The sequence below is a fragment of the Siphateles boraxobius genome, unplaced genomic scaffold (genome assembly GCF_051911475.1).
Source record: "Siphateles boraxobius isolate OS27281-9 unplaced genomic scaffold, OSU_SipBor_1 65, whole genome shotgun sequence".
In the NCBI taxonomy this organism is placed as follows: Eukaryota; Metazoa; Chordata; class Actinopteri; order Cypriniformes; family Leuciscidae; genus Siphateles; species Siphateles boraxobius.
Window position 1 is genome coordinate 626,167 of NW_027509192.1, and position 21,878 is coordinate 648,044.

The window sequence follows — 21,878 nt, forward strand, 5'->3', positions numbered from 1 at the left end:
TCATGTTAACTTCCCTGTGTGGGCCAGACCTGTGCATTGGGACATTAGGTGGATTTCTCTTCAGGTGCTTGGGTAATTGTGCTTGGCATAAACTGCCGGTTCTTTGTGTCGGCCCGCGTGAATAGGATCCTCAAGGTGGAATTCCTGTGCTAACATGGGGAAGTCACAATATACATGGTCACATGACCAGACGGCCCCCATGGATTGGTTTCGGTGGAAAACGGCCAGCTTGCACACAGTAGGTGGGCGTGGGTGGCAACTTTGCCCTTGTGCCCACTCAAGGACTCATAAAAACACCTGACAGTTCGTATTGCCTTTGAGTACAACCCAGTATTGACACGAGCTGACCTCCGTCAACACCAGCCAAACAAAACAGCAAAAATTCACTTAATAATTGAACAAATAAATGGAGAACTTGTTTGGCACGCCGTTCATAAAGAGCTGGACTGGCAGGCTTCGGGAAAAGGAGTCTCACTTTCTCTGTAGTGAGAGTTGACATCGAGGTGTGTGTCCTATAAGCACAGTTTGGACTGTCAACAGGGGAAATATACTGTACTAGGTTTTTCCAAGCCAGGACAAATCCATTCAGTGCCTGTGAAAAGCTGCCTCTCAATCAGCGCCACACCAAGGGCCTGATTCTAATTAGCCATGAATACAAACCTTTGAGACGCTGCTTGTTGTATGCTGGTCAAAAGTAATGTCTATGTGTCTTTTCATGCTCTACACAGAGGCGGTGATACATTGTTACTACAGCATCAAAGACCCTGTTACTTTATAGCTGGTATTAAGATGTGTTTAGGTCGATCGGATCACAAGTAGACGAGTGAGACATTCCCGTTTACACCTGGTGTTTAAATCTGTCTCTTTTGTTCACTTCTGTCGTGATTTCTTGGAGGGGAGGGAGGGACTATGGGTGAGTAAATGTATGGATTTTTTCAGTTCTTTCGATCTAATGGATGAAATAAGCTCGTGTAATTTACATATGAACATGACCGAAGGCAACGGAAAATCACACACAGAGCATCAGCTTTAGTTTCTGCTCTGACAGACACAAGACCAGCCGAACGCTGTGAGTGTGTGTTAGAAATGGAATGCATCAGGAATGGTGAGAGAACATTGTGCTTGGTACATTTATCATCTTCAAACCAAACTTGGGTCTCCAGACGACAGTTTAAATCCCGTCTGTCTAGAGCTCTTCATAATGTTACTCATTAGTTCAGTAGACGGAGAGAAGACGGTCGTCTGTGGCTGTTTGAACACATTCGATCACATGAGCGTTTACACTACGAATGCAATCCGGTCGAATGTGTTTTCAACTCCCTCTGGAAGTGTTGGAAAGTGGACAAGCTCAAAACATTTTAGACCCTGTTTACACCTGTATTTAGTGTCGTCGACCAAAACACATCTTAATACCAGGAGTAAACGGGGCAAAAACACACTCGCATCTCTTTTATTTAATTGCAGTTGATATTGCAACTGTCTGTATGTAATTGTAACGCACAGTTTTAAAAGCTCACGTTTTTAAAACGTTTGATCACAAACGGACAAACAGTCCCGCCTCCGCATTGGTTGAGTCAGTGTTGCTGTGATGGGCTGGTCGAGATGCTCAAACAAACGGAGCAATGTTTTGAAAGCACCACAGAGCCACAGTGTTTACACTTTTATGGCAAAATCAACCTACAAATGGCTTACTTATAGTTGTCTATGCATATTAACATAGAAATACCACACACTTCACCTTTAAGAAAAGATCAGAATGTTTTCTAGATCTCCAACATTTTGAAAATACCTCTCAAATGCTTTCATAGAGAGAAAATATGGTTATAAGCCACAAACCATATGAAAATTTCAGTTTTTACATATGCTGACAGAGGTTGTGTGATGGACAGACTAAACTGTGTGCTGAAAAGTACTGCAGTCTCGCAGTCAGTACTTGGACTTGGAAAGTTCAGTTTTAAGAGCAAGGTTTTGCATTTTACAGCATTGATTTCCTATTGTCAATATGCAGTTAAACCTCTGCCAATCCAACGTTTATCAAACGCCAATTGCATTTCAAGATAATCATATTTTGATCACTGAAACCTAATAACATGTTGACATTAGACGTGCAAAATGTGACTGATTGCCATCTTGCAGATGCTGTTACTTCAGTGTTCACAATGCATAAGCATTCTCATATTCCATCATTAAACAAAAATGTACAGTAAATACAATTCGAAGATTGTTTGATTTGGAAAACGTACACGCTTGGACAGTTTATACGTTTGAACATGTCATCACCCTGCTACAGTTTACACTGCATTCCTTTTTCAAAACCACTTTTATACACCCCGATGTTGATAATTGCCTAGTTTCTCTCAGATCCCTTTCCTGAGGGCACCACTGTTATGCTTTAAAAGACACTTTTATGTGGTGCTTGGCCGGTGGACTGTTTTCTGTATAAATGAAATACAATAAAGACAGAAAGGGTGTTTCTTAAGAGCTCAACATTTTCAAAGTTTCCCTCTCTGCTTTTCACTGGCAGAGCTCTCTTGGAAAAGCTTTAACTGAAGATTAAGCGTTAAAATCCGTGTGGTTTTGGGCACCGTTGCTATAATTCAGCTATATCCCAGAAACATAAGCGCGGGGCGAAATCACCAGCTCTCGCGACGGAGATCCAGGGTGCCCGACCTAAACCACAGCGAGCTGGAATCCAGGAAGACCAGACAGTGGTCAAAACCAACACATACATCCACACCCGCACACAAGCTCATGTTCATTATGCGCGTGGAGACCGTGAACCTGAGATGAGTGGAAAGGAGCCCAGATCAGTCCAAGAGATATTTGGACAAAGAATAAAAAAAGATCGATTGGAAACTCCCGAAGGGAGTCTTTTTTTCCGCTTTTGTTTAAAGTTTTACTCATATCACCCATTCAGGGTGTGTTTTCACACAGTAGTTCGGTTCAGTTGGTTTGGTCGTTTCCATTTAGTCCTGGTCCGCTTAGCGTTCATTTGGCATTTTAACACCGAACCTAAAGACATAGGGATGTGTTCACAATCTATTTGGTCGGCAAATATTACTTAGGCCTATATTTCTCGACGGAACTCACCGAACATCCAAAACACTGCTGTGTTCTGGGATAAATGCGCTCGTTGTGTGTGTGTAGCTACATATGATGGTATTTTGACCAGCTGAGAACTTTTGAAGAGCTTATAAAATGTGTAAAGGAGTCAAAACAGTGTCAGGAATCCCTCCGTCACACAAACCCAGATCTGCTGTGAGGAGACGCGGTTCTGATGCCTGTACCGAACTGTGATGGGAAACATCGCGACTGTCATGAGAAAAAACAGGTGTGATTGAGCTTTCTGTCCTTTTTAGGGTTGCATCTTGTGACATCATGCCCTGTTTTGGTTTATTTAAATGTCTTTGGTCCGTGTTGTGTTCATATTTCAGTAAATACGCACTAGAGTTGGTTTGGAAGTGGAGTGAGACTCATCTTGACAGCGTCTCGGTCCGCGTGTTTGATGCACAAGGGTTCGGACGGCAGCATTCACACTTATTTAAACAAACTGCACTAACAAAGCAATTGCGCTAGGGTTCGTTTTAATCCCACCAAACATGCCAAGTGTGAACACACCCTTAATGTCATTTAAATATTTAATGAAAATAAAATATGGTGCGATTTTATCCATTTATTAGGGCCCGAGCACCGATGGCATGAGGACCCTATAGGAATTGCTCTGTTTTGAATTGATTGGATCTTAGAGAAGGCTTGGTCAGCTGAAAATGTATATTATTTTAAGATGCAGAGCAAGCGTTTTGACAAAATAAAATACGATTTTTCTTTAGAATAATGTGCAGTGTTTGCAGGAGCATGCATTATAAGAAAGTAAATATGATCAATTTTGATTTCATGTTGACTTTAAGATTTTAGACTTAAGACTATTACTGGCTTCACATGTGCATTTCATCTGTGTTTACTTTACAGTGCTGTAACTGTTATACTTTGTACTTCTCCATGTGTGTCATACATACCACAAGACCAGATTGGTACCGGATTTGCTGCTAAATACGGTTCATTTGACCTTATGTGTCTGTCCTGTTACTGTAGAGCCTGGTCTAAGGCTTATGCTGCCATCTTTAGGTAGGATGTTATGCTGTAATTCCTCTATATTGAGTTAATCTTGCTACATAGAATGATTTAGTCTTGCCATGTACATTTTTAGTCTAACGTTTTGATGTTTTTAAGGGAAAATTTGCACATTGGTATTCAATAAAAATCATTAAAGATTTCACAGCAAAAAGACACGAGCTGAGCTACTGAAAATACTAAAAGACATTTTAATAGCTAGAAGAGTACTGGTACCGGAAACTATCAATCAGAGGACAGAAGGCATGTAGAAGCAAAACTTTTCAGCAGTTTATATCATTTTGATAATTTTGAGGCTTTATATGGTTAAAGCTCCTCCATGCTTACAAAATACCATGTTTTTTAAAAAACAGTAATTCTGCATAATTACCATTTTCATGTACCACGGAATTGTTTTAAGATTCCCCTCCCCCACTGTCTTGTAGTTATTATGAAATCGCCGTCAAAATCCCCACCTACGTTTTCTGTTGAACTGAATTCATAATAATGTCCCTGTCTTATTTTTTTACAGGCCTTACAACAAAGCAGAGTTTATTGTAAATAAACTTGATGTAAATTCAAGTGTGTGTTGCAGACGCACACCATATGCCGCAGCTGTCGCTCTGTGTCGGCCTCTTTGTTTTGGACCAGCGTCTGTCACTCTTCCGAGTTGACCAATAGGAGAACGCCTTACTTAACCCATTCGACCAATGAGCGTTGAGCTTTGTTCTAATGTGCCAGTTCCGAGGCGCGCGCGCACGATAGCCGTCGAGCTATTTCTACTTTTACCCGCCTTCGCAAAACCGCTTAATTGCGTATTTTAGCAGAGTTGTTTTTACTTATCCACAAGATTCGATGTTCAAACTTCCAAAAAAATCATTTTTTGGATGTGACAGACAGCTGTGTTTGTCGTAAAACCCCTAGGAGGACATTCAAACGGAAGGCGCGCGCCGGTTTGACGGTTGTCAGCGCGAGGAATCTTTTACTTTAATTTATTCTCGTTCGGGGGCTTACACAAGTTACCGCTTCGCTTTTTAAACGGGAAACTAAGTAATTACACTTGCATTTCGTAAGTAAAACCCGTGTTTCATACTGTACTCTGGTAAAGATAATAAGCATGGCGCAATTTCACGAGGATCCGGCGTTGCTCACTAAAGAGAAACTGAAGAGTGAGTTACTAGCCCATAATGTTCCTCTGCCGAGCGCTGACAGCAAGAAAGACGTCTATGTTCAGCTGTACCTGAAGAACCTGACCGTGCTCAACAAGAAGAGCCTCTCTCCTCCTTCTCCGGACACTTTCTCCAGTGATGAGGAGATGACAGCGCCGCTGGTGTCCGACAGAAGCCGCTCGGGGAGGGTGAGAGCTCAAACATTAGTCTTATGAAACCAAAAGCATTCATTAACACCGATTAGTATGCTTGTTCATAATTATGATGGAGAATCATTATAATACAATTATTATAATCCTATACATAATTAAAATGATGATCGTTCTAATAATAAGAGATTTTACAAATGCTGGCTTTCACAATAATATATGTAACGTTATTGTGCATTCCCCCCCCCACTGTTTTATGTCTCATTAAAATATTTCACATAGATTTATAATTGCTTTTTGATCCAGTAATCATTTCATACTAGTCTACCACAATAAAACGTTTTCTAAAAATGTTAATAATAGTTTTATTTTATACACAATCATATTTAATCAATATAAACTACAATGTAGGTACAAATAATAATGGAGAAAATTTTTAAACGATGACATGTATTTTCCTTCTGATGTTTCCTTAACCTCCAGAAAGCCACAAGAAAGACAGACAGAGTTCGGGCTGAGGAGAACGACTTTTTGGGATTGACTGATGAAGAGTTGAAGGTTCAGCTTCTGAAGTATGGAGTGCATACAGGACCAATTGTTGGTTAGTATTAAGGTTTTCCACAGCCTGATTGTGTTTTTGAATATTAATCGGCCAATATGAATGTCCTATATATGTGTAGGTTTGCATTGTATTCTCATATGTCTGGTTCTGCATCTCAGCAACTACACGTAAGGTGTATGAGAAGAAACTCCAGCAGTTCCTGGAGCATCCGCCACTGGAGAATATCCTTCCTGAACCCAAGATCACGATCCCAGAGGCCATCACCATCAAAGCAGACGGAAACCAGAACGGCAACATGCATTCAGCTGAAGATCAGTACAGCGACAAAGAAGAAGGTAAAGCAGGGATAATCAAGTCAAGTATCCAAATATCCAGTTGAGCTGTCTGCATGTGCACGTTCAAGTATATCAGCTACTGATTTTAAAAACCTGAACAGATTTTAAAACGCTATGCATGAAACAATTGCTGACTTTATAAATGGTTGAAGAGGAAAAACTGGGCATCATACACTAAATGACTGAGGAGTCATTCAGAACACATCATATTAATGCAGAAACACGCGTCTCGTTTCGTGATAAATGGAAACAAAATGTGTTGTAAAATCGTCTCAAAATATCAAACATGTTTGATCTCATCAACTGGATTAAATCAGTCTGAAGCTAAAAAACTAGAGTTTGTGCTCATTATACACTATGATATTTTCAGTGAAATCTGTCTGACCAAAATCTGCATCCAGTTTGTATATCTGCCATAAATTGTGCATAAATTGTGTAGTATATTCCAGCTTTAAGTAATCTATAAACCAGCTTAAATGCTGTAGCTTGTTGAGGAGAGGTGTGCTGTTATTTTACTAACCTATCAGAGTTTGCATGTGACCAGACTCCAGACAAGCACTTTTTCTTTATCAAACATAAACATTTAGTTGAGGCAATTGAAGACTTAAAGTTAGATATTTATGGTCATTAAGTCTCCTTTTCACCAATTTTGCTTTGCATTCGATTGTCAGAAATTGATCCAGTACCTGAGCCGGTTCCTGTAGTGACGAAGCCGGTCCGGAGCAGAGGAAAGACTCCAGTCACCACCAGGACCAGCAGCAGGCAGCGCTCTAAAGTAAAGCCTGCACTTGCACAGGAACAATACAGTTAGCATCACAATAGAGTCATCAGGCCTCGGTTTATAGTGCAAAATCTCTTACTATTAGAGTTTTCTTCTATTCAGCAGGTGGTGGAGGAGACGGCATCAGCCATTGAGGTGGACCATGAGCCATCCGTGGACGGAAGAGATATTCTGAAGGAAATCTTCCCCAATGAACCTGCCACACCAACTGGAATAATGTGAGTATAAAGATGTTGTCCTGAGTGAAGGAAGTTTCATTCACACATTTTTGTTACTAACAAAATAAATGCTAAGTGAAACACAATTTTATTTCATCGAGTTGCCAAGGCAACATTTCTTATTTTAATTTATTTTGACTATTTTAAAATAAAAACTTAGGTTACACTTTATTTTACAGTGAAGTAGTTACATTTTACCTAAATAATACAATACTCAAATAAGTAATTAACTACATGTACTTACTATAGAGTTACGTTTAGGGTTTGGTTTAGTGTTAGTTACTTGTAATTATTCTTAATTTACTATTATTACCATAGTAAGTACCAGACATGAAAATCACTCACTTTTCGGCGAAATTCGCCGTTTTGAAACCAAAATAGGTGACCTACGTGAATCGTGTAGATTCGATGAGAAAATGTTTAGAGAGGGAAGGGGGGGGGGGGGGTATACTATATGAAGTCATACTATATTATGATGACAAATTTAAGTCATTAAATTCAAGTTCACAAAAACGTTTCCCTCTGCTGCGGCTGTCAGTCATTCTCCATTCAGCATCAAACAGCGGGTCGCGTTCGGTTACAACCTTTACAGTCTATGGTTACAACACAGTCAACGATGAAACTCTCTCCAAGATGATTCAATGTTAATATTATTATACTTGATCCGTAGATAAAATGACTATCTTGCTGGACTTTATGGAGAGCACTATAATTGTTCTTCACACGCACTGTAACTGAAATTTAAAACTGTTAAAAGCAAAGACTCAATAAACTATTGCATAGATAGATACTGTATAATACACTACGTATCAATATGTCTTTCCTTTGTGCTTTGAACTTTTCAATGCGGACTCGGCGCGCTGTGACTCCGTGTTGTTTCCCGAAATCATTCTGCGTTCGGGATGCGCATAAGCGCTTTGTGCCGCACTGTATTGGATCCTTTCATAATCATATAATACTTTTGCGCAATGAAAGATTATTAATAGCCTTTTTTATTCTGTCCTATCTATCATATGTTGCTGCCTCATTAAACAGCTGTGATATACATTTAAAAAAAAATCTTAATTTTATAGTAGCCTAGTCTATATAAAAAATATTTGATCTTTCTGATTTTTATCTTGTTTTTCATTAATGTATTTTACAACAATACAAAGAGCAAAGTGTAACGTTTTACCAGATTTAGTGCTACACTTATTGTGTCTTATTTGTTCCCCACTAAATGTTTTTTTCACTAAAAGTTCAGATTTTATAAAATTATTGTACACTTGTGATTTTTCTAGACTAAATTTTACTGCTGAGTTATCCACTAATGTCAGTTTATAATAGAATTTTTGTCATAGGTTATGATCATATTTTTTTTGATTTGTTGTTTTTCTTTATAATGAAGTTGTCTGTGTTAAGTAGATTGTGTTTAACACACAAAAGAGTGATTATCAGTTCAACAGACTTATAGAAATTCTATTAGATTTTTTTTTTGTTTTTTGTGCTGGTATGCTAAAAATGCATCAGATTGATGCTTTAAATATGGAATATAAAAATTTTTCTTACGGGGGAGCATGCCCCCGAACCCCCCTAGATGAGTAATATCCTTCTCACCTTTTTCACCCCTAAACCATTTTCATGCCTGGTAATTACATGTAGTAATGTGTAACTACGTCACCTTAAAATAAAGTGTTAACAAAACTAAAACTGAATTGAAACTTATTATATAATTTAATAAAACTATTTAAAAAAACTATAAAAAGCCCAAAAGTATTAAAAATGACAAAAAAAAAGCACAACAAAATTACTGAAACTGACTAAATTAACTACAATTGACATGAAAACAAAATATGACAATAAAAACTGATATTAAGAATCTATAATAGTATCTCAATAATACTGATACTGAATTGTGCAACTGTTTTAAGGTCCCCCCCCCCCCAAAAAAAAACACTTTTTCTATATACCCCTGACATGTTTGATTATATGTAACTTGTTTATACGTTATACTTTTTTTTATATATGTATGAAGTTAGTGAAATAAATGCAATCAGTGCTTTAATTAAACCCATATTTATGTTTTCCATCCGTTCAGGGCTACACGTCGGAAGCCGATCCGCGGTGCGGCCGGGCGTCCTGTAAAGCCGCTGAACCTCTGGTCCGAGGAGTCGCTCCTTCAGCAGAACATTTACACCACGACTAAATCCTCCGTCACAGACGTTCGCAGTGCGGCACCCGCCGCTCGTCCCACTCCTCGCCGATGGCTCGCTTTCTGGCTGAAGCTTCTGGTGTTCATCGCACTGGCTGCGTCTCTGTACTACGCCTTCCAGAATGTCACCGCCGATCAGATCGACTCCTGCCAGCTCTATGTCCAGGACAATCTGATCACACCCATCCTCAATTACATTAACCTGGATTACCAATCAGGAGCTGGCGACAGCAAGTGAGCGGCAAATCCGTCGAGCCGCTTCAGCATGCATCTACCGTCAGACTGATTTTCTAGTCCTTTAAGGAGCAACGCATCGGCAGGGTTGGTGGAGGGGGGATTCTGGTTATTTCAGTTTGACCTAGCAGTCACATCTGAATAGACTTGTGTTTCAAGTAGTCTTTAAACTCTGTGTGCATCGTGTGTTTTGATCTTGCTTTGTGATTTTACGGTTTTTGTAGCATTCGAGACGATGTAGACAAGTGTAGTGTTCATTCATGATCGCTAGCAGTGAATCATTCGCCGTTCAGAATCACACAACGAGAGTTAGGACTCGCCTGCGTGTTTCTTCAAGTGCCAAGACACGGCCAACACAAGCACAATTCGGTTTCACACAAACATCACAGCTGGAAAGAAAAGCCTCAAGCTGAATGTCTGTAAAAAAAAAAATCTACGTTTTTCTGTATTAACCTGGTGAAGTTTATTTTTAGCGTGACTGAATCTGACATTAGGAAGTGTTGCTTATGAGACCAGAGTGAGAAATTTTTTCTTCCATAGTAGGGTGAATCTCACAAGGAAATATCTCTCATATTTCACCACAAATCAAAATATATCAATATTTATATTGCGTAATGAAAAAACACATCTTATTGTCATTACCATAAGGTGAAAAATAATTTTCATTACATATATCGTGCAAAAAATAAAATAATTTGTGTTACTGTTATGGTGGAAAATTACTGTTATACAATTTTTCTTTTTAAATCAGTATAATATTATTTTAAGTTAATTTAATAAATTAATTGATATAACTATAATTTATATCTGGGCACAATAATTATTTTAACTTAAAATTAGCATAAATTGAATTCAGTTAAAGTACAGCCACAGTGCATGTACTTAAAATTGACATTACAATAATGATTACATTTAGATACATTATTATTATTATTGGCTTTACAGTAATGAGAATCGGCTGGAATGTGCTTAATTGAAAATATATTTTTTTAAATTTGATAAATATTGTTGATTTTGTGGTGAAATAAGACTTTAATATAGTATGCTTGACGGTTTTCGTGAGATTCGTCCCGTAGCTTTTGTTTAAATGATTTGTAGCACTGAAAGGTTCGAGCTAACTGAACTACCAGATCAGATAATGTCTGGTTTTAGAACTAGACTTTTTAGATTGATATTTGTTTTGTTTTTTATCCTGAGCTTGAAAGAAAATGTGATCTTATATGAAAGTCTCGTGTAGTAAATAACGCTTCACTTCTGGTAAGAGACAGTTTTTTATTTTATAGGTAATGGTGGCTTGTTAAACGTATTGTGTTTGTGATGTTTTCATAATGTGATGTGGCATTGTAGCCAATATTAAGACCCATAATGAGAAGCAAGTCCGCCGACACTTGCCTGCTATTGACTGTAATCAGACGTCTGTGATTCATGACTAAACTGAATTCATTTCTTATTCTGTGATTTTTAAAAACGAGCTATTGTCCTCTGGACAATATGTACTAAGTATATATTCATTTAATTGAAAAAACAATACATTTGTGATGCATCTTAATTTGCAGGGGTTTGTTTTTATATTTTGCTACTCAGTTTAATCACATTTTAACTGCAATATTTTTCTAACGTCTTCTCTAAAATTAAAACTTTTTTTAAAAAGCAGTGGGTTACTTTTAAATAAATGTACATATACTGACTCCACTAACCACTAACTAACATCTTAGTTTTGTAATGCTGTGTCAAATGCAGTGAATGGTATACAAGTCCAAAATGCACTTTGTATTTAGGCAGCTATTTGTGGAAAACTGGGCATATGGAATGATTTGAATATTTATCCTTGATTCAATACAAATCTGTTGTGAAATAAAAGAAAACCATTGAGATCCCAGAGGTGACCCTTCCTTGTATATTTACAGCAAGGTCAGTTCAGTGACTGACTGACTGACACACACACATGACATTCCAGCAATTTTATTAAACCAGGAATGTTTCCATTTTTATAGGAGGTTTGACCTTTAGACACATCATTGCACACAGGAACTAGCAAGCCATATAATCAATAATTAGCTGCTGTACAAGAATAATGTACATAAATATGTCTCAAACGCACTAGAAAGACATCAGACGGTGACTTTGAGATGAAAGGAATCTCTTGCGTAATGTTCTCAGGGAAAGCCCCGCCCCTTTTTTGACCTGTCTAGTCGAGAGAAATCTACTATGGTGAAGGCTTGGCTCATGAATATTAATTACGTAATGTGACGTCATCCAGTTGGCTTGTCTGATTGGCTAAGACGCAGGTAGGTTATTTTTTCTGTTTCATTATATTAGTGAACAAAAATATTTAAAACGGTGATAGACTACTCAAAACAAAAAGTAAAATGTGTCAAGTGTTAATTATACTTAACAAATTACAACGCCCTTATAGCTTTTTTGCTTTTACATTTTTGCAGAACATTACAGTTGTGTTTAAAATATTCATTCAGTTAATAAACTATTTTTTTAATGAATGTGGAATTAATAATTGTATAAGACAAATTTTATATTTTCTTATAAAATGTATTATATCCCCCCCACACACACATATATATAGAGAGAGAGAGTAAAATGTCATTAGCAAATACAAATGAAAACAAAAGAATTTGAATGAATGTAAAATAGTTTTCTTTTATCACTGGAACTGTTCCTAGCTCGCTGTTTATTAATATTACTATGTACATCCATTGTGTGTTTTCTGCATTGAAAAAGCTTACTTTTAAAACAAAACAAAAAAAAACTTCCATATTAATATTCATGAGCCAAGACTTCCCCATAGTGGGGTTTGTAAAGTAGTGGGCGTGGCCTAAAGAGACGCATCACTTCCTTTTTCCGGTTCAGTCTAGCGCCGCTCTCACTCCCCGCTCGGTCTCTATGCGCACCGGTAGAGGAGAGGACGGAGGCGCCATTTTGCGACAACTTCTCTAAAGTAAGGGTTTCTCCCACTTTACAACACATTTTTCTTGGTTTTGACACACATATTAAACCGTCTTCTCACACTGTCCTCAGATACATACTTCTTAACGTGTTAAATGCTTTAGTTTAGTGTTATTTTCATCACAACGTCTTCCTCAAGAGCGCAGGGCCGTTGACCTCTCCATAGAATCACATGAGAGGACAAATGATGACTCGTTTAATGGACACATTAGCTGCTTATAAATGTGTTCACTGCCTAACCAATGTTTGTTCTTTATTCAGGTCCACCATCAGACATGTATCCGAGCACACTAACCCAACTGGCCCGGGGGAACCCCTTCAGCGCCCCGTTGTTCACACTGCAGAAAAGCGTTGAGCCCGAAACTAGCAGTCCCGTACAGAAGCGCAGGCTCGCAGCAGCCGCAGTGGCCGGTAAGACCCTCGGAGAACAAAAACCTCTATTTTAAATGCTTAAAATTCTGTTTAAATGGATGTAAAGGGGGTTTAAATAAGAGAGACCGCATAACCCATCGCACTTCTCTGTTTATTATTGTGTTAATGCTTTTGAAATGGATCAGAATTGGAAATATGAAACGCCATATGAACGTTGAATAAAGGTTAGATTATTAGTTAGCACTGTGATGACTAGATCCTGCCGAGCTGTAGTTTATATTATTAGGAAGTTCCCTTTAAATGCTTTAGTTACTGCATTTGTAGATTGTGTAGTTTAGTGTGACTCACAGTTGCCGCTTGCTGTGTGTTTCTGGCCTTGTTGCGTTCATGGAGGGCAGTGAAGGACAAAGATGGAGACCGCGTATCAAAGCTTTCGGAGGACCTTTTTACATTTTAATGAGTTGTGTAAATATGTCAAATGTTAAAATAGTATTGAGCCGGTCAGGGGACATGATGTTCTTTATTTAATGCGTCCTATTCTGCACATGACCTGTGTGTGTACCGGTACTATCAATGAGGGGCGATCTGATTGGCTCCGGCTCTCCGCAAGGCGCGTTCTGATTGGCCTTCAATCTGAGGAACAGGTCCAAGTCCGGGATCGTGTATCTTTCAGTATCTTGCCCATCATTTAATCGTAAATTTGAATACCTTTTTGCATTGTTATCAGTGCCTCTCCCTCATAGGCTTGTATAATAATTGTATGTAGATTTAGCTTTAGTAGAAACACTTGCATTGGTTTGCTTAATCTTTTTATCTGCTTACCAGAATGAATATGTCGACATAAACTGTAGATAACTTTTGAGTTTTGTAGGTTAAAGAGGTTTAGTGCTTTTAAAAGTAGTGTTAGTAAACTGTAACAAGTGTCAGAAATGAATCGATTAATAATTGATGATTGAAAATAGACTTAACAGAATTTTCGTATGTATAGATAATCATATAGTAATTAAATATACAGCCGTTGCCTTTTTTGTGGGTGTTTTCAAACTTGGCATGTTTGGTTGGATTAAAATGAACCCTAGTGCGATTGCTCTGTTAGTGCGGTTCATTTGAATAAGTGTGAACGCTGCCATCCGAACCCTTGTGCATCAAAACAGTCACAATGTTTCCCATCCCAGTTCAGTACAGGATCAAAACCGCGTCTCCTCACAGCAGATCTGTGTTAGTGTGTGTGACGGAGGGATTCTTGACACTATTTTGACTCCTTTACACATTTTATAAACTCTTCGAGTTCTCAGCTGGTCAAAATACCATCATATGTAGGTTTCGCACACACAACGAGCGCATTTAGCCCAGAACAATGCAGTGTTTCGGATGTTTAAGTTTCGTCACAAAATATTCGTAATAAAAGCCGACCAATCAGGTTGTGAACACATCCCTGTGCCTTTAGGTTCGGTGTTAAAATGCCAGTGTGAACGCTAAGCGGACCAGGACTAAATGTTTTTTTGTTTGTTTGTTTGTTTTTCTCTCAAACCAAGCGAACCGAACTACAGTGTGAACACACCCTATAAGATTAAACCCCCTTGGCATAGCTCATGCCATTTGATGTAATAGCAGGTGAAAGGTAACGCTTTAAAGTCCAGTGTGGAGGTTTTCCACTAACCCCCGAACAAACGTCTCAGACTTTGTGTAGATGAATGTGATTCCGTGTTTCTCTTCAGAGGGAGACAGCTGTGAGTTCGGCTCACAGAAATACCTTGTCCTCTGTGGCTTCGGAGGAATCCTCAGCTGTGGCACCACACACACTGCTGTAGTGCCCCTCGACCTGGTCAAGTGCCGAATGCAGGTCCGTGTGTGTGTTAGCCGAAGTCACCTGAGTGTGTCCGTGTGACCTCACCCCAGTGCAAATGCAACCCTTCATCAGCATGTTAAGTTTCGTGTTGTGACGCATGAGCATGTGTGTGTGTTGTTCCTGTGTTCCCCCACGTCACAGAGACGGGCAATAGCTGCGAGTTTGGCTCGTCGAAATACTACGCCCTCTGCGGATTTGGGGGCATCTTGAGCTGTGGTATTACACACACGGCCGTCGTGCCCCTCGACTTGGTGAAGTGCCGTCTCCAGGTCTGTACTCGCCTCCATCCCCTTCATCAAATAAATGAGATGGCATCCGTGGCGAAGGGGTCACTAACACGTTTGAAGTGATTTGGCTAACCAGCTAACAAATCTGATTATTTCTGATTGAGATTTTTTTAATGTGAGGTGCAATATCATTCTGCAGAAACAGTTTAAAATATGAAATGAAAGAAAACGCCATATTTTCTTATATTATGCAGAATGTTTAAGCCGCTCTTTTCCATAAAATATATTGAAAACTGAAGATCTTTTGAGTTTCGTGGAAAAAAGTTAGTTGTACGGTTTTGGAACAAAATTAGTATTATTAAATTGCCATTTCTAAGTAATCAAATTCTTGAAATTGAAATGTGACGCTCTGCCACTGATGTTATCCAAGTAACATTTGGTTTACTTTTTGATTTATTAATCTTGTTCCAGCATGTAAAAACCATTTTTGAAGTGAAACCATTAACCGTGTTCCTTCATAACCAGCCGGTTCCTGGTGAAGTTCCTCTGTTGGTGTTTCTGACTCTCATTGCAATAACCAAATGCTGCGTTTAGGTGGATCCTGCTAAATACAAGAGCATCTTCAATGGGTTCTCCGTCACGATCCGAGAGGACGGCATGCGTGGGTTGGCCAAGGGTTGGGCGCCCACCTTCATCGGATACTCCATGCAGGGGCTCTGCAAGTTCGGCTTTTACGAGGTGTTCAAGATCTGGTACGGTGACCTGCTAGGAGAGGTGAGATGAAGGATGTGTGGGTTTTAAAATCTTTTTTACCAACATTTTGGTCTTGGATCAATGAATAAATGAATTTTAAATCTATTCAAATTAGTAACTTAAAGTAAAATTCTGGCAATTCATTTGTAATTTAGGGGTAGGGTTTGGCTTTTAAGGTTAGGCGGTAGCACACTGCATTTAGAAGAAAGGAATGGATTGTGGCACAATAATTTTTGTAGTTTTTTTCAATTGTGGGAAGGCAAAATCAAAACTCAAATGTAATTAATTGCACGGCCCAATTTTTTTTTTTTTTTTTTTTTAGATGGCTAATAAATGTTTTTAATTTATATATATGTATGTATGTATATAAAATTACCTGTTAATTAATTAGTATAAATATTAATTTGAACCTATATTCCATGTAGCCATTCTCCACAAAATGAAGCATGGCAATAACCAAATGAACAATAAACATTGTAGAAGCTAGGGTTGGCTACAAAATATTGATTTCTCGATTTTAATCAGTTCTTTTTTGATTCTTAAAAAAAAACAAGAATCTATCTTTCAAACTATGCTGTTTTCAGCTGATGAATGAACAAAGCTTTGTATGTGCTAAACGAAGTCTCAGCTTTCAAATTCTGTCATTTTTATGATGAAATTTAAAACCAACACCGCTTCAGTGTTAGTAAGCTAGAATAAAATGAACCCTAGAAGAGCATTTTACCAAATAAATGCACTATTGCATATTCATTTTATTCTTATTTAACCCTGTTCTTTAAAATTTAATCTATGTTTGAATAAGTCCCATCATATGTTTATGACAGCCGCCATTTAAATGTTTAAATAAATGTAAAAAAAAAAAAAAAGAGTAGAAACATAATTGTCATTAGTTATGACATTATTATAAAACCTTGCTTTTGTTTAAATGCAAGTAGCCAATACAAATCAGTTCATTTATCATTTTTAAGTTGGTATACATTTTTTCCTTGACTATTTTTCATGTGCTGTACCTGATACATAACACAATTATCCGTTATTGAATTGGAATTGAATCGTGAAATTTGTGTCAGTATCCATACCGTAAGGTCCGTTAGCCGATGCTCATGTGTTCCTCCTGTCCTCTTACAGGAAAACTCGTACTTGTGGAGAACCTCGCTGTATCTGGCTGCTTCTGCCAGCGCGGAGTTCTTCGCAGATATGGCTCTGGCCCCTATGGAGGCGTGTAAAGTGCGTATCCAGACTCAGCCTGGCTATGCCAACACCCTGAGAGAATGTGCCCCTAAGATGTACGCCGAGGAAGGACTCTGGGCGTGAGTATCCTGCACTTTAAACCGGTTTAAAGCTCAACACGTTCCTTAGATCCACCTCTGGGGAGTTTCTCCGGTTCGGTTCTGGGATCAGCGGGATCGGGCCGGAGGCTCCCAGCAGCTTTACTGCTGTACAGTTGGAGGTGCTTGAGTCATTGGCGTGTGAGATCAGTCTACCTGCTTACCCAGCATCCTCTCTGCCCTGACCCTTCGCAGGAAAACACCAGGGCAGAACCGCTGGAGAGCAGACAAACTTTTTAAATAAACCAGCAAACCTGTTTATGTTGAGTCTTCGGAGAGTTAATGAGTGGTTGAATCTTCTGGCAGGTTCTACAAAGGTGTGGTTCCTCTGTGGATGAGGCAGATCCCCTACACAATGATGAAGTTCGCCTGCTTCGAGCGCACCGTCGAGCTGCTCTACAAGTACGTGGTGCCCAAACCCCGCAGCGAATGCTCCAAAGCCGAACAGCTGGTCGTCACATTCACTGCTGGGTACATCGGTAAGGAGGATTTCTGAGGATTGATTTAAATGGTGTTACACTTTACAATAAGGTTCTGGTCGTTAACATCAGTTAATGTGTTAACCAACAATGAGTAATATATTTGTTACATTATTTATTCATCTTTAACATTATTTAATAATAAAAAAAATATACAGCTTTTCATTGTTAGTTCATGCTGCTCCGATCTATTAAATAATAATAACGGATACAACTTTTGATTTTTAACCTTTTTTTAGTAAATGTTGAAATATTAGTTCATGTTAGCTAATGCAGTTAAGCAATGTTAACAAAGGGAACCTTATTGTAAATTGTTACCATTTTAAATTTGCTCATTCATTTTAAATAATGCATCTTAAATTATTCTAAATTATTATTAATATTAATTTTCTAATACTGTTATTAATTTTATATTATAATTGGTAGTAGTGATATTAATTGTATATATTCATTTTCTATTACTGTTAATTTTAATTAATATTTAATCTTCATTTATTAATTACAATAATTTATTATACATTTTATTAGTTAAAATGTTTTAATGTTATTAATTCAGTTTAATACTAGTTTTATATTCATTTTTTATTCTATATTACCTTAATGTCTATTAATATATTTTTTTCTATTAAATTTCTTTTTAATATTTTATTAAATCTGTATTTAATTCTAGTTTTATATTCATTTTGTATTATTATTATTGTTATTATTATTATTGTATTACCTTATTAATTTATATTTCTATATTTTTCTATTAAATTTCTTTTTAAATGTTGTTTTATTAATTTTATATTTAATTTAGTACTTTTGTAGTTTTATTTAATTAATTGTACTTTATCTATATTTCCATTAATTTCTTTCTTTTATTCTATGAAGTTATTTCTTAAATGTGCACATTATTCTCCCAGCTCAGAGTTCTTTAAACGGAGTAGTGATGCATGTTCCTCTTGTGTCCTGTAGCTGGTGTGTTCTGTGCTATCGTGTCTCACCCTGCTGACTCAGTCGTGTCCGTGTTGAACAAAGAGAAGGGAAGCACAGCCGCTCAAGTGCTCAAGAAGCTGGGGCCTAAAGGTGAGACTTTTCTTTTTCTGAAAGATCTCAATTCATTGTTTTACAATTTTCTTTCTTGTACAACCTGGGGTGCATTTCCTGTAAAACTTCGTAACTCGCTGCTTAACTACAAATGTACGATGCATCATTGAAGAAATCAACTAGCTAGTCACGACTGTTTCCCGAAACCGTATTGTTGCTAATCGGTCCTTTAACCACATTGGTTAATGATGTCACGCAAGTGCTGGAGTAATAACTTGTTTGAATGAATCTGTTTGAGATCGAATTAATGCTAGATGTTTAGCTATAAATTACAGGCAGGACGTCTGAAAACTATTTCTCATATTTCCAGATTCTATTATACTCATTCTAACGCACTGGAGCACATTCACACACGTGCACTCTTCAAAAACTATGCTTTAAGTCTCTTGACAAACGAAAAGACGTAAATGACATTTGTATGTATCCTAAATAATAGATATAGAGTTTGTACTGAATTTCAGCTTGCTTATTATCCTCAAGATAAGGAGTTATTGAGTCCACATGTCATGCAAACAAGAAACTGCCTCTAACCGCAGATCGAGAGCCGTCATTCCAAACACAAGTTGTCGATGCTGATCCGAATGTTCGTTGAAACGATGTTTTCAGGAAACACCGACTCGTTGAACTGTGCTGATAACGACCGTAGTTGGCTAACGATGCTTTCGGGAAACACACCCCAGATCAACACGTTCCTTAGATCCACCTCTGGGGAGTTTCTCCGGTTCGGTTCTGGGATCAGCGGGATCGGGCCGGAGGCTCCCAGCAGCTTTACTGCTGTACAGTTGGAGGTGCTTGAGTCATTGGCGTGTGAGATCAGTCTACCTGCTTACCCAGCATCCTCTCTGCCCTGAACCTTCGCAGGAAAACACCAGGGCAGAACCGCTGGAGAGCAGACAAACTTTTTAAATAAAACAATTCAGCAATTCCAGCATTACCAAATTGACTTTTTAAAATTCTCATCCACCCTCTTGACTTGTGTGTATTGTTTTTCAGGTGTGTGGAAGGGTCTGGTGGCCCGTATCATCATGATCGGTACCCTGACGGCCCTGCAATGGTTCATCTATGACTCTGTGAAGGTCTACTTCCGCCTGCCCCGCCCTCCTCCCCCCGAGATGCCCGAGTCCCTCAAGAAGAAGCTCGGACTAACAGAGTAGACAGCCAGTGAGATCCAGCGATCGCACACCTTCCCCTCCGACAGCTGCACACCTCCTGTTTTCTATATTTAATCCTGTCCTGAGCCCCACTCACCCCCGACATCACGATAAAGGGGAACCGCTCTCCTTCACAGGGCAGTTCCATGTCTAAATAGTCTATATAAAAAGGGTTGTGACCTGAATGAATGCCGTCTGGTTTTAACCTCTGACATTTGTGTTCAGTAGTACAATAAAGAGCTACCTGGATATTATACACAAGTCTCTCTTTTTGTTTCATGTTTTCATGTTCAATCAATAAATTGAGTTCTCATTAGTTTCTCTAAGGGTTGTTTTTCAAATGCATTGTCTAATTCTTTGTGGTTGCATATTTAGTGTTTTTGTTGCGAACATTTGAAATCTCTGCAGCAGTGTAAAATGTCATGGTATACAGTAACTCAGTACATGGTATACAGTAACTCAGTACATGGTATACAGTAACTCAGTACAGAAACGGTCTATGGCCAGTTGGGGCGGTGTGCTTTGTTTATTTTTGCACAAAAAGGGTTGCACTGAGTGGTGTCAGTTATTTTAGCTGTAGAAAATCAGTCTGTCATGCAGCTGTGTGTTGCAGACTGGTAATTGTTATATTTTAATTTGATAACTAGTTTAAAGTATGAGTAGGCTTAATGTTTGCTGAATGTTTTACAAAGAACATGCTGAAAATAGTCTTAAATAACCTTTTACTACAGTATTTCACAAGTTTTTTCCCCTGAATTATTCATTAACACCACTGTTGATATAGAAACTGACACACGAAGGTAATTACACCATGGCTATAGTAATAATTTATAGATGCTTAATGTAAGTAATGCTAAGATCAGAAACATGATTATAGGGATGTGCTGACTATATGTTGGCCAGCAAGATTTTTGTCCATTAAATAAAAAAGTGGTATAGAATAAGAGTTGGTTTGTAAAATTACCTCTGTTGACTTCTAGCCAACCAAGGCCAAATTTAACGATAATTAAATTAAATTAAAATGCTTACCAATATGATACCTACAGTATATATGGTTGATATCTAGTCTTTTTAAATCATGCTCTTCTACACTGGAAGCATATCCTAAAAGTTTTTATTATGGTTTTATTGGCATATGACAAAATGGGGTTTTTTAAAGATTTTTTTTCGGGAAATTGTAAGTTTTTTTATTCCACCAATTAATAATAATAAAAAAAAGGTAATTGTAACTCTCACACTTTTTTCTCGTAATTGCGAGTTTACATCTGGCAAATCTGACATTATAAAAAAAAGTCAGAATTGTGAGAGAAAAAGTCTTTGTGGCGGAAACAAGCTTCCATACAAAATCGATCCTCTTATGCATAACAAAAATTATGCAAATCATATGCACAAATCATATATTTAGTTCATGCTGCAGTTATGGTTTAGCCTACAGCAGAGATAAATTTTATAGAGATGTATTTTGTTTTTTTATTTTTTTAAATGTGTCATATATTTGAACCCGACAAAACAGGCGCTATTTTTAACGGCCAAATAATACCGATAATTAGGCAATTTAAATACAATATTGTCCGATAATGCTCATCCGATGTACTTATGATTTATCAGTGCTTGGATTAAAACTTTGCTGATGCTAAGTATTTTATTACGGTATAGCTAGTTAGGCTATATGACAATCATGCAGATTTTGCTTGCTGTATGTCAAGAAGAGTATTTAATAAGTAATTTGTTGAGGTAGTTTTAAGCTCTAGAGTCTAGACTCTCTGCTGTCTGACGTCGTGTCACTCATAAGTAAGGCTAATCATCAGAAAGTGACAGGTGTCAATCAGTCGCATTCCGCTAATCCACAGCTTTAACTGTGCGCTTGACCACACACACACACTCACACACGCCAGTATAAACTCAGGACCACTGTCGTGT

The 21,878-nt window shown here is 38.0% G+C and overlaps 2 protein-coding genes and 2 non-coding genes across 6 annotated transcripts; all 4 read left to right on the forward strand.

The window, feature by feature from the left end:
• The first annotated feature begins 4,819 nt into the window (after positions 1-4,819).
• Positions 4,820-11,628, forward strand: tmpob (thymopoietin b). 2 transcript variants are annotated; one of them, XM_077209997.1, is made up of 6 exons: positions 4,820-5,467; positions 5,912-6,029; positions 6,149-6,325; positions 6,997-7,100; positions 7,209-7,324; positions 9,402-11,628. In XM_077209997.1, exons 1-6 carry the CDS (start codon positions 5,228-5,230, stop codon positions 9,751-9,753), a joined length of 1,107 nt encoding a protein of 368 aa, XP_077066112.1. In that variant the 5' UTR covers positions 4,820-5,227; the 3' UTR covers positions 9,754-11,628. The 2 variants fall into 2 exon arrangements, with proteins under 2 accessions (XP_077066112.1, XP_077066114.1); XM_077209999.1 differs by having other exon boundaries at positions 5,090-5,467; positions 7,212-7,324.
• A 935-nt stretch (positions 11,629-12,563) lies between these two features.
• On the forward strand, positions 12,564-20,214 carry slc25a3b (solute carrier family 25 member 3b). 2 transcript variants are annotated; one of them, XM_077210001.1, is made up of 8 exons: positions 12,564-12,702; positions 12,972-13,121; positions 14,801-14,925; positions 15,753-15,932; positions 17,040-17,221; positions 17,546-17,718; positions 18,676-18,786; positions 19,801-20,214. In XM_077210001.1, the coding sequence occupies exons 2-8, from the start codon at positions 12,986-12,988 to the stop codon at positions 19,959-19,961; spliced, it is 1,068 nt and encodes a 355-aa protein (XP_077066116.1). In that variant the 5' UTR covers positions 12,564-12,702; positions 12,972-12,985; the 3' UTR covers positions 19,962-20,214. The 2 variants fall into 2 exon arrangements, with proteins under 2 accessions (XP_077066116.1, XP_077066115.1); XM_077210000.1 differs by lacking the exon at positions 14,801-14,925 and adding an exon at positions 15,073-15,200.
• Positions 17,257-17,471, forward strand: LOC143721300 (small nucleolar RNA SNORA53). The gene has a single exon (XR_013196706.1). It is a non-coding gene; the product is annotated as a small nucleolar RNA SNORA53 (small nucleolar RNA).
• Positions 19,491-19,705, forward strand: LOC143721299 (small nucleolar RNA SNORA53). Its single transcript, XR_013196705.1, has one exon. It is a non-coding gene; the product is annotated as a small nucleolar RNA SNORA53 (small nucleolar RNA).
• Positions 20,215-21,878: the final 1,664 nt, after the last annotated feature.

What these genes read in the sequence shown, in the direction of transcription:
- tmpob (XM_077209997.1), top strand. Translation starts at nt 5,228, where the DNA reads ATGGCGCAATTTCACGAGGATCCGGCGTTGCTCACTAAAGAGAAACTG. An exon ending in GCATACAGGACCAATTGTTG is followed by an intron (nt 6,030 to 6,148) that starts GTTAGTATTAAG and finishes TCTGCATCTCAG; the next exon opens with CAACTACACGTAAGGTGTAT. An exon ending in GCAGCAGGCAGCGCTCTAAA is followed by an intron (nt 7,101 to 7,208) that starts GTAAAGCCTGCA and finishes TCTTCTATTCAG; the next exon opens with CAGGTGGTGGAGGAGACGGC.
- slc25a3b (XM_077210000.1), top strand. Translation starts at nt 12,986, where the DNA reads ATGTATCCGAGCACACTAACCCAACTGGCCCGGGGGAACCCCTTCAGC. An exon ending in ACGGTGACCTGCTAGGAGAG is followed by an intron (nt 15,933 to 17,039) that starts GTGAGATGAAGG and finishes GTCCTCTTACAG; the next exon opens with GAAAACTCGTACTTGTGGAG. An exon ending in ATTCACTGCTGGGTACATCG is followed by an intron (nt 17,719 to 18,675) that starts GTAAGGAGGATT and finishes TGTGTCCTGTAG; the next exon opens with CTGGTGTGTTCTGTGCTATC.